The sequence below is a fragment of the Myotis davidii genome, unplaced genomic scaffold (genome assembly GCF_000327345.1).
Source record: "Myotis davidii unplaced genomic scaffold, ASM32734v1 scaffold319, whole genome shotgun sequence".
In the NCBI taxonomy this organism is placed as follows: Eukaryota; Metazoa; Chordata; class Mammalia; order Chiroptera; family Vespertilionidae; genus Myotis; species Myotis davidii.
In genome coordinates this window covers 1,324,482-1,336,626 of record NW_006290675.1, presented here as the reverse complement: position 1 = coordinate 1,336,626, position 12,145 = coordinate 1,324,482, and the positions used below count along the sequence as shown (strand labels likewise).

General features: G+C 36.7%; 1 protein-coding gene across 1 annotated transcript in view; it reads right to left on the bottom strand.

The window, feature by feature from the left end:
• ADAMTS19 (ADAM metallopeptidase with thrombospondin type 1 motif 19) overlaps positions 1-12,145 on the bottom strand; it is a 199,919-nt gene that overhangs the window by 51,113 nt on the left and 136,661 nt on the right. The window contains exons 18-19 of the mRNA XM_006763708.2: positions 10,158-10,278; positions 2,754-2,834 (exon numbers count right to left, since the gene is read on the bottom strand). Of these exons, the coding sequence (XP_006763771.2) occupies positions 2,754-2,834; positions 10,158-10,278 (202 nt within the window). The remainder of the gene's footprint in view (positions 1-2,753; positions 2,835-10,157; positions 10,279-12,145) is intronic.

Here is a 12,145-nt window from a genome sequence, read left to right as displayed (position 1 = left end):
TACAGGAAACAGCCAATCAGTGATTCTCTCTCATTACTGATGTCTCTCTCTCTCTCTCTCCCTTCCTCTCTGAAATCAATAAAAAAATATTCTTTAAAAAAATGTTAGTGAAGGGAATAAAGTTATCTATGTCCGAATCCCTGGAACCTAGAATGCTACCTTACATGGCAAAAATACAAACTTTGCAGATATGATCAGGTTAAGGGTCTTGAGATGGGGATATTGTCCAAATGGACCTAAAATGCGATCAACATGTATTCTTGTAAGAGGTAGGAAGAGGGCGGTTTAAACACAGGAAAAGAAGAGAAGGCATTGACAGTAGGGACACTAGGGAGGCAGATATTATCACAAGCAAAAGAATGCTGATAGTTATCTGAAGCTAGGAGGGTCAAGGATGTACCTTAATCTTCAGAGAGAGAGCATGCTTTGCAGCCACCTTCAATATTGGTCCATTGAATCTAATTATGGCTTCCAGAACTGTGAGAGAATACATTTTGTTTTGTTTTTCCAAACCTACAAGTTTGTGGTAATTGTTACAGAAGTCATAAAATACTAATAGGGTGACATTTACTACAGTGGGGAAAACCAAAGGAGAAAGAGGTTTCAGCAGGGGATGGAAATAAAATTTTTGATTTATACTTATTACTTCTGAGGTGCATAAGAGACATTTGATAATCTGCATCAAATAAACATGGAAAGCAATGGAGCTAGATGGGATTTCCTAGGGAGACAATATAGCAGTGGGGACAGCGGGTGCCTGGCTTGAGCCCACAGTATAGAAACATTTGGAAAGCATGCAGAGGTCGAGAATCCTACAAAAGAAACCAGTAAGGGTCCTAGAAGCCAAAAGGAGAAAGTATTTAATGAACTGAGGGAAGGTCAACAGTGTTTGATGCTGTTTATTGGTCAAATATCATGTGACCATTGGGCTGTCAAAATGGAAGCATTTGCTGACCTTGACTAAGGCAGTTACTGTAGAGTGGAGACAGAAACAAGCCTGGATTGGTTGAAGAGCCTGGGAAGTAAGGAATCAGAGAGAGCATGGAAATTTCCCATTTGTAAAACTGGCTTATATATTTAGCCACATTTTCAGGTTCTTAAAAGTCATAATACAATGTAGTTTTGTAGAATTTGAGATAACTCCATTTGAGACATCTATATTCCTTTCCAGTTTGAGAAAACACACACACATATTCCCCAGTATGTGTAAAATAGTAGCCAAAGGCCTACTATTCAATGGATATTTTGATATTGTCTAGTTTTCACAGTGTCTCCAAAAACTGGTTATTAGAGCTTTAATCTGAATTTGGACATTTGGGATGATTTACTTGCATTTAAAATGCATTTTAAAATCATAGGTGGTAAAAACAAAATTTAAGTATTAGTAAAAACAAACTAATGAGTGTGTCACATGACAAAGGATTATTTTACTGTCCTCTTTCCTCAAACCTCCCTACTCTTAGAAAGCAACCCCTAATAAGAAAAATAATTCAATCCAAGTGTAAGTAATTTTCAATATTGCGGAACACAATCACATAATATTGGATTTTTTAAATCATGTACAAAGTGTTTCTCTATTAGGATACTTCTTATTTGAAAAAGAATAATGAGGATATTATTTTTGTTAAGAAAAAATAGCCTGGCTTTTAAAAAGATATTATAAACACAATGTTTAAATTTGGGGAGAATATTATGGTTTTTGTCAGATCTAATCATATTAGATTTCTCTACCTGTGATGCCATGACTATAAAAGATCACTTCATATGACTTAGTTTGAAATTTGAACATACAAAGCAATATGTATTTTGACAATTCACTATTTTCTTTTTTTTTTTTTTTGGTGTCTTTTATTTATTTATTTTTAAATATTTTTATTAATTTTTTACAGAGAGGAAGGGAGAGGGATAGAGAGTTAGAAACATCGATAAGAGAGAAACATCGACCAGCTGCCTCCTGCACACCTCCTATTGGGGATGTGCCCACAACCAAGGTACATGCCCTTGACCGGAATCGAACCTGGGACCTTTCAGTCCGCAGGCCGATGCTCTATCCACCGAGCCAAACCGGTTTTGGCAACTATTTTCTTTCATATATTTAAAAACCATTAAATAAAAATCATTTTTAATTGGCCTAATTAAAATAGGCCTAATTAAAACAAACTAATGAGTGTGTCACATGACAAAGGTGACAATTCTTTCCATAAGTAATAATTAAAAATTTTAAATACTCTCTACATAGGTGAGGCAAAAAAAGAGCATTATTTCCCATTAAAATATTAAGTCCTTTAGTATATAGAGATTTTTTAAAGCATCCCACAAGATTTCCTAATTCAAAAGTAATCATTAAACATACACACAAGAATATATGCACTTATTTATGCAAGAAGTATAAATACGTGTATATGTGTGTGTGTGTGTACATGAAATAAATATATTTATGAAATGTTTTATACAAATGCATACCTATGAAATAAAACATACCCAAAACCTCCAATGAGTGTGTTGTTGTTGTTGTTTTAACATGAAGTAACATGTGGAAGCAATTCACACCCCTCCCAAACACACAGACAACCAGACTGCTTTTGCTCCTGGGGAGTCCTTGAAAGAAACTTCTACTTGATATGACAAAAGGTGCTTCCTGGGAAATCCACACATCTAACTAGAAACAGATCGACATCCTCGTCATAATCGAACTCCCAGGGCAGGGAGCCGGCTCGTCCTTGGATGGGCCCTGTGTCTGTCACCCAGGTTACCTAAATAGCTGTGTGCCGGCTTCTCCTCCACCACTTTGATTCTTCGTGCTCCGGTGGGTATCACCAGCACTTCCACATAACCTGCAAGAGTTAATAAATCATGGAGTAAATCTCGAGTTCTTAGGAGATCTCTTTTCTTAGTTGACTTGACGTTTCGTATTTTGGTTTGATTTTTGCTTTGATATTTCCATACCTATGGGAAGAAAAAACTTAAGTACAAAAGCTGTCATCATTTCAAATGGAGAAGTTTCTTGGAAAGATGTTAAGTCTACAGCACTATCAAGGGCAAATAGACAATTACATTTAATGTCAAACTCACTATATGAATGGTGAGAAGAGAAAAAGCACAATGGGACGGCCCAGGTAGAAACACCGTGGATCTTAGGACAGAGCAAATAGCCTCAGATTCCGCGTGGGGACCTCATTTAAGTTAGAAAGAGCAGGGAAGAAGGAACTGCAGCTGGCAGGACACCAGGTCCGGGAGCAGCTGAGCACCAGCCTCGCCCTGAAGAGACTCACAGAGGGCTGTGAAAGTGGGGATCAAGACTAGTAGGTGTAAGGCCACACCCAGCAATCTAGTGTCATCCAGGAAGGTGTCCGACAGCTAGAAACAAAACACAATTAGCTCTTTTTTAGGAAAGGTTTTTCAGCACGATTTTAGGAATATAAAGCTTGAAGTGAAATAAGATGATAAGATAACGTGGGACAGAAGAGAGAATGTGCAGAAAAGGTAAAAATCAAGACTTCATTTAATAAAGAATAGTATAGATAATTTTTTAGCTTTAAACTTATATTCACTCACATGTGGAATTTAATGAACAAAATAAACTGATGAACAAAATAGATCCAAAGACATAGAAGCATGGAACAGACTGACAAATCTCAGAGGAAAGGCAGGGATGAGGATGGAATGGGTGGGGAGAGATTAGCTAAAGAACTTATATGCACACATGCACAGCCCATGGACACAGACAATACTGTGGTGAAAACCTCAGTGGGGGGGCGTGGGTTCAAGTTCGAGGGGGTGGTTAACTGGGAAAAGAGGGGACATCTGTAATACTTTCAACAATAAAGATAAATTTAAAAATAAATAGATACATAAATTTATTGCAATATTTAATATTTTTCTTAGTATATTTGTGTAGCTTCATATATCTGATAGAAGTCTAATTTCAAAGTTAATCTCAGAATTGTCTGCTGTTGATTAATTATTCAAATTCCTGAAAGTGTTTCTTGTATTTGGTATATATTGAAAGGTAGCATATGCCCCACCTGGTGGCAGTGGCTGGAATTAAGTTTTTTAGAATCATAATTTCCATTAGCGAACGCTATTTACTCAATCTAACCATTGCTAGTAACACCAAACCACACAGGTACTATCTTTTTGTTACATGAACACACAGACAGCAATGAAAATAGAAACAAATGCTTACTGCCTATCTGTACACAGAAGTAAGGTAGGAAGGTCTCTGCACTCAACTGATTAGGAAAGATAAGGCAGAAATACCTTATATAAATATGTTAAATAAAACTTCAAAAATTAAGTTTAAAAGATCTTATGCAAAGTGTTATGGTTAACTCCCTGCTAAAGAATATAAATCATGTGGTTTAAACTGCCCCCTCCTCTCTGATCACATCACCACTCAAAAGGTTTGCTGCTATTTTTAACTCACAAAAGTGGGATTTACTTTTTATTTTTCCCTTGTAAATGGTGAGATACATTACTCATGTTTGAGAAACACTGACTTCCGCCGGAATCACTATGACTCAGAGGAGAAAACAATTTTTATAGTCAAGGAAAGCTTCACAAAGAAGTAGATGAAATATCTTTGAAGAACAGATAGGATATGGGTAGATATAGAAAAGGGAATTCAAAAAAAGGAAAAAGGAGTTCACTGCATGTAAAGAAAAGTAAAGGAGTCCAGCCAGTGTGGCTCAGTGGTTGAGCATTTACCCATGCACTATGAGGTCGCAGGTTCCATTCCTGGTCAGGGCACATTTCGGGGTTTCTGGCTCGATCCCCAGTAGAGGGTGTGCAGGAGGCAGCCAAACAATGATGTTTCTCTCTTATTGGTTTTCTGTCTCTCTCCCTCTTCCTTCCTCTCTCGATAAAAAAAAAAAAATCAACAGAATGTATTTTTAGAAATACTACTTAAAAAAAAAGTAAAGGAGCAAGTGGTATCCTTAGGAGCACATGAATAAAATAATTCTGACAGAATAAGAGAGTTTTAACGTATGCCCTGGGCACTGAATTTTTCAATTTGCAGCGACTGAACATTCTATAGCAAGCAACTTGGTAATGAGATACTGGTTAGAGGCTTTATCTTTGGTAATCAGATACTGGCTTGAAAGGCTTTATCCGACAGCAGGATGCAGGAGACCCAGCAATGCAGTTGTGGATAACAGTGTCAGAAGTCTAATGTAAAAACCCAAGAATGGTAGAGGCCAAGGTAGTAATTTCTGAAGGCATTGTGAAGAGGAAAAAAAGAATTCTGAACTTGAGAACCAATAGAAAGTGGGAAAACAAACACTCAACTCAATGCTTTATTATTACTTATGTGAGGATGGGGCCATTGCTTACAAGTCAGTGGATGTCAACTTGTGGTAAGAATCATAAACTCAGCTTTGGAATTTGTATTTAACAAAATGGTGTAACACACTAGTAAAAACATCCAGTAAGAACTCTGACCATCTGGGACTCCAGGAAAAGGTCAGACAACTGAAGTCCCTTTGGGAGGCATCTTTGCCGAGATAATCATTTAAGCCATGAAAGTTAAGTGGAGAAAATCGAGAGAGAAGTCAAGAACTCCACATTGGTGACAGTCATAGTAGGGCTTTTTTAAAATCCTCACACGAGGATGTGTTTTTTTATTGATTTTAGAGAGAGAGGGAGGAGGGAGAAACATAGATGTGAGAGAGAGACATTGATTGGCCGCCTCCCGCATGCACCCTGTCTGGGGGATGGAGCCTGAAACCCAGGAGTTAAGCCCACAACCCTTTGGGTACATGGGATGACGCTCCAACCGACAGAACCACTGGCAAGAGATGTTTTTATGTTTGTTTGGTTTTAAATGGAAAAATCTGTGTGTGTGTGTTTTAATTTTTATATATTGATTTTTAGAGAGAGACAAAGAGAGAAACATTGATTTGTTATTGCACTTACTTATGCATTCCTTTTTTGACTTTTGCATGTACCCTGATCAGAGATTGGGGATTGAACCCGCAACCTTGGCATCTGGGGAATGATACTCTAACCTACTAACAGGGGTTAAAAATAAATCAGGAAAGAATATAGAGAAGGAATAATCTTGAGAAGGAGGAGATCTGGCTATTTTGGGTTAGAATATCTCAAGAAGAGTGGTTGTTCAATTGCATCATACACTGTAGCAACATCGAAGAGAAGAGTGATAAAGGAGATTGGGCCCGGATGTCACAATCAAGAGATGACTGTTAATCCTTCAGTACATGAATTCAGCTATGTGTCTGGAGATGCTAAACATCAGGACGCTAAAAAAGAAGACCGGGTAGCAGCCAGGGAAGGTAGTAACTGGGTTTAGCAGTAAAGGCAAAGGTATGTGGTAAATTAGGACAATAGGTATAGCTAAGTTTACAGTTATATCCAGAGCAATTTTCTGTTATTTGATTGGAATGGGCTGGAGGATAGGTGAGTTAAACTGAGTTTAAAGAAGACAGGAAGAAAAATATTAAGCAAAGACATTTGAAAAAAGATAGCTAATGACTGGGGGGGGGGGCTAGATATTTTTTAATAAATAAGCCATTTAACACAATTGAGAATGTGCATTTTTAAAAAATATATATTTTATTGATTTTTTACAGAGAGGAAGAGAGAGAGATAGAGAGTTAGAAACATTGATGAGCTGCCTCCTGCACACCTCCTACTGGGGATGTGCCCACAACCAAGGTTTATGCCCTTGACCGGAATCGAACCTGGGACCCTTCAGTCCACAGGCTGATGCTCTATTCACTGAGCCAAATCGGTTAGGGCGAGATTGTACATTTTTTAAAGAAGTGAATATGAGAGTGGCTACCACTGAGCTTAGAAGTTGAAATAATGCTTGTGACAACGTTGTTATAAATTGTGTCCTCATGTTGTGACAGCTTGCTTTTTACATAGGAAAATCCCATCCTATTTTATAGCCAGAGATCCATTATTAATCAGCTATCTTAAAATTCCGATAGCAATCACTATTTTCATGGTAAGTAACAATGAAAAATGTCATATTTTGAGCAACACTATGTGCTAGTCACCATTATGGATAATTTACATAAATTACTACATTTAATCATAACGATAACATTCAAGGTACCATTGTTTTACTATTATATTTCTCACATAATAGATGAGAAAATAAATTTAGGCAGAAAAAAAAATCTGCATGAGACCTTAATTATATTATGGGCTTCATCCCTTTTTCAACACCGCATTGTCAGTAATTAGCTGACCCAAGCTTTTTACTCAGATCTGTCTGATTCCACTGTGCACTTCCAGCTATGACCCACTGCTACTATTTTATAAAATAGAATATATGGCACTATGACACTCCTACTCTCGTGGCAGACACACAAACAAACGGTCTAAGAGCTGTGTTCCTTACACAGAATCGGTATCATTAGCTCTTATACTAAGAACACATTTTATGCCCATTTCTTCTTAGTGTATACTGATAACTATCTAGTTCCACAATTGGCCAAATACACAATTTACCTTTAAAAATTCCTTTAAAAAATTATCTCCTAGCTAGGCAAGTTATAATGAAAGACATGATAAATGTACAAGAAAAAAAATGAGCTCCTTTTAAGTTTATTTTCTAGCTCCAACAAAAATGACTAAGCAAACTCTAAATAGAGCACAGGGACCGAAACACCCACATGTGTCTGCACATGTGTTACTCATACAACATATACAGTGTGCATGGCCAACTGGACCAAAAAAGGCTGCAATTCCTTCAAGAAATTCTAGGAAGTCCATAAACTGTAAGGATAAAATTGTCTCATGAGAAATGAACACAGCATTCCTAAATTCACAAGTAAATGAAGCCTATGATATAATTAAGGACTCACTTTGTTTTTTAAACTTCTTAATAATGTAATGTTTCATTGTTAATTAAATTAATAAAGAATCAGACACAATGCCTGTCATTGAGAATCTGGGCCTGGACAAAAATAGCCAGGATATTTTTTTCTCATTGACCTTAAAGTGGGAAAGTAAAGACTAATGAATGTACAATTACAAATGTGAATAGATAGATATTCATTCATATCTACACCATATAGATATGAATGAATATGAATTTGAATATGACTATGAATATGATTGTTAGTGCTAGGAGGTGGAGGCTGTTCAGGGAACACTTCAATGCATAAGTGACACTTGCACTGAGATCTAAGTGATGGCTAGGAATTAACCAGGCAAAGCTAACAGGAAGCTAACAAACATACTTTTAACTGCAAGGTGCTGGAGGGAACAAAGTTAATAGGAGAATCTAAAAGAAACCTGGTGGCTGTAGCTTACAAAAGGAAAGGGACCTTAATGAGAGATGGTGCTGGAGAGACAAGTAGAGACCACACCATGCAGAACCATTCATATGGTCCAAGTTAAGAATTCCCGTCTCTTTCTTGTGAGCAACGTGAAACTGGCATAGAGTTTAAGGGAGAAAGTAATATTATTAGTCTCTGATAATTCCAATATCTTAGGAATCTCAGACATTTTCCAAATAACAGATGTCTTTAATGTAGCTTACCTACAACCAACAAACAAATGAACAAAATTAAAATTAAAGTGCAATAAAAACAAACAATTTTCAAAATAGGAATCTGGAAAAACATACTCACATAACTGCAGTCAGAATGATAAACATTACTGGTTGGTTAACTAGTATTTCTCTTTTCTATGCTTGGTGAAAAAATCAAGTGTTAGTAGAATGAAAGACATCAGTGCTGAGTGTGCATCAGTATTCTTCAGTGAACTGTTCCCATGCGTGCTAAATAACTATGCAAGAAGATTCTTCAAAAATTCTGGTGTCTTTCCATCTTTAGTCTTGCAGGCTTCGTTTGACCTCTGCACTACAAATATTTCTGCCACCAAATCAGGCTGAAAAAGTTATTATATCTGAACTTCTTAGCTGAAAGTCTGAGAGCTGTCACAGCTTTAGAATTTTCTAAGTGGGTTATGGCAGATTTTGACTCACAGGCCCCTGTTTCACAGCTTCGGAGACTGAGATCTTGATCTGTACCTCACCCTGGACCTTGGTTATGGTTAGGCTTCAAAATCTTGCGTTCGTGTTATCTTTTATTCTGCTGGGGCCTAGCAAATGCTTACATTCGACTTCAGAGGGCTGTGTCTAATATTCTCTTCTGAAGGATTCCTTTATCTAGAATGAACTCAGTTTTCTTGATCATTCAAAAACAAATGGCTTGTTTTTGTATTACAATGAATATGTATTTTAGTCTCAGGGTTTTTGGTATTTGACCAAGAAAGAAATTTAAAATAGGAAAAAGCTAATATATGTAATATGTGCATCCTAAAGATGATGAAAATATAATCACAAATAATAAGATAGTTTAATAGGTAGATGTCCAGTGACATCTACCTATTGAACTAATGTCAACACAGAAATATGTGCTCCCTCCCAGTAAGCTTGAGGACCTGAGTGTAAAGCATTTGATGTTTCTAAAGTATATTTGTGGGTCGTGATATTTCAGTATAGGTTACTAGTACATTACTTTTTGTTGTGGATCACTTTAAAACTCACACGATATAGATCAACCATGTTCATTTCATCCTCATAGCCCCTGAGTATTAGTACTTATAGATGAGAGAACAAAAGAAGAGAGGGCGGCTTCTCACTATTAATATATCAGGAACACCATCCCTCATCTTCTGACTCCCCGTTGTTATTGTTTCCACCATGCTACACTGCTACAGACTCTCTCTTTCCAACAATGTTTTCCCTTCAGATTTAGTAAAAACGTTAAGAAAAAATAAAGACAATGGAAAGCTGAAAACCTGAAGTCTAATACTCTGAATAGCTGCTTCAGGCTGTTACAAATCATTACTCTCTGTGAGACATTGTGCTTTGCATTGGAGAATAAGGCCTGTGGAAACCTGATAACATTTGCCAATGCAAATTAGATTATTCCCTTGCTGCTCCAATTTATTAAATGCACAACAGATGACTTCATATTTTCATTATTGGGAAATGGGCTTGTTAGAATTTCTGGCTCATATCACATGTATTGTATGTCATCATGAAAAATCATTCAATACCCATTACAAAGTCTTCAATAGACTCAGAACTGCGATTTCTAAGTCGAGTTCAATGTAATCTCTGTCCCCAAAGATTGTTCAAATTATTAATTTTGAAAATATAAAAATATATTCACCTGCTCCTCTGGTGTGGTTGAAATCTCCTTTAATGATTTTGCACGATTTCCCATTGCCGTTGCATACACCGCAATGGTCTTCCCTTGCAAGAGACCCTAAAAAACCATCACAGCCGACTTTCTGTAACAAAAGAATAGCAGTGCATCATAAAGGGAGTTTTTCCTTTTTTAACTCTAATTTAGGACACGCCTCGTCTCTACAAACTAGGCATATTTAATTGACAAACTAGTAAAATGTCATATTCTCTGGTGCAAACCAATACAGCAAGCTCATGTCAAATATTATCTAAAAGTGATCAAATAGCAGAATAGTGATGAGAATATTTTTATTTTATTAAAATTAAATGCTATCCTAAAGCAATTTGATAAAGTGTTACTGAAACAAATGCAATTTACATAAATCCCAAAGGCAGTGACATTTCTATCAAACATAATTAATCTAAATCACTCTACTAAAAAATAGAGTGGATATACTACATTATATGGATGGCTTCACTTCTAAGGTTTCAAAGTAAGTATTGAACATTAAATATTAATTATTTTGAAAAGCGAATAAATGTTTATTTTCACAACAAACATGAATAAACTTCTATCCCTGTCTTCTCTGGCATCCAGCACATAAATGTGGCTGCTGTAAGAAAATATAAACCACAGGGGAATTATATTTATATACTTCCAGAAACACGGTGCTAATACAAATCTTCTGAGATTAACTCACTGACTCTTTTCTAGTGAATTATGTTGGTCTCCCACGCATGTGCAGAAAATATAACAACACTTTGCAAAGTTGTGCATCCTCAAAGGACAGAATTTATCATTATCAATGCTGTCAGAAATAAATAGTAGGATCTTATCGCTAAATAGGAGTGGCAAGATGGACTGAGGATACATCCATTTATAAGTTACAATTACTTGAGAGGGATTTAAATAATATTAATAAAACAGAAACAAAAACAGGGTCTTTTGCTGTGGTTGGCGTTGGTGGTGTTACAGTGAGGGAAGCCGGCAGGTAACATGCAGCTGCAGGATAAACATCCTGAGAGCAAAAATCACATGAAACCTGCATAATACAGCAACCTTCCTGTGTCAAGGACTGTATCCATGTCAAGAGGTAGAGAATGCAACACATCAGCAGAAAACTCTGACCAGCAAATGAAAGCTTATTCAGAGAGGAATAAAGGGAATGTCTCCAGATGAAAGAGGTGGCCACCGCGGGAAATTCTCAAAACACAACCAAGGTATGGGAGAACGTCACTAAGCAGGGCCATGAAAAGACTTGGGAGTCCTGGGGTGAGTAAAAAATATCTCTTTCCTATACAAATGACAAAAAAATTAGAGTAGATTCTAGAGCAGCAGTTCTCAACCTGTGGGTCGCGACCCCTTTGGGGGTCGAACGACCCTCTCACAGGGGTCACCTAAGACCATCGGAAAACACATATATAATTACATATTGTTTTTGTGATTAATCACTATGCTTTAATTATGTTCAATTTGTAACAATGAAATTGGGGGTCACCACAACATGAGGAACTGTATTAAAGGGTTGCGGCATTAGGAAGGTTGAGAACCACTGTTCTAGAGTGATTTTGAAATAACGAAAGCACCTTTATTGTTCTATCCCTAGCCGCCAGCTTATACCCTGGCAAATATAATAAACCCAATAAATAATACTTTGAAAATTGAATAAATTAGTACTTAATAATTTCTCCTTTGTCTAACCCTTATAACTGGAATATTACATGTCTGTAAACCTAAAATAAAAGTCTAGGATAGATATATGCCATGGCTCAATAAACGTGCCTTTTCTAAGATAAGAATCAAGAATTTCATATTTTGTAATCTGTAGTCTCAAATACCCACACTTGTCAAAATATGCTCACATAACTCCAAGAGTTGAAAATGAATGACTTTGAAAAGGCAATGCTGCTTAAGTGGTGGTGGGTACCTGAGGTACCACTGGCTGCTGGAGATGGAGGGGTAACGAGGTC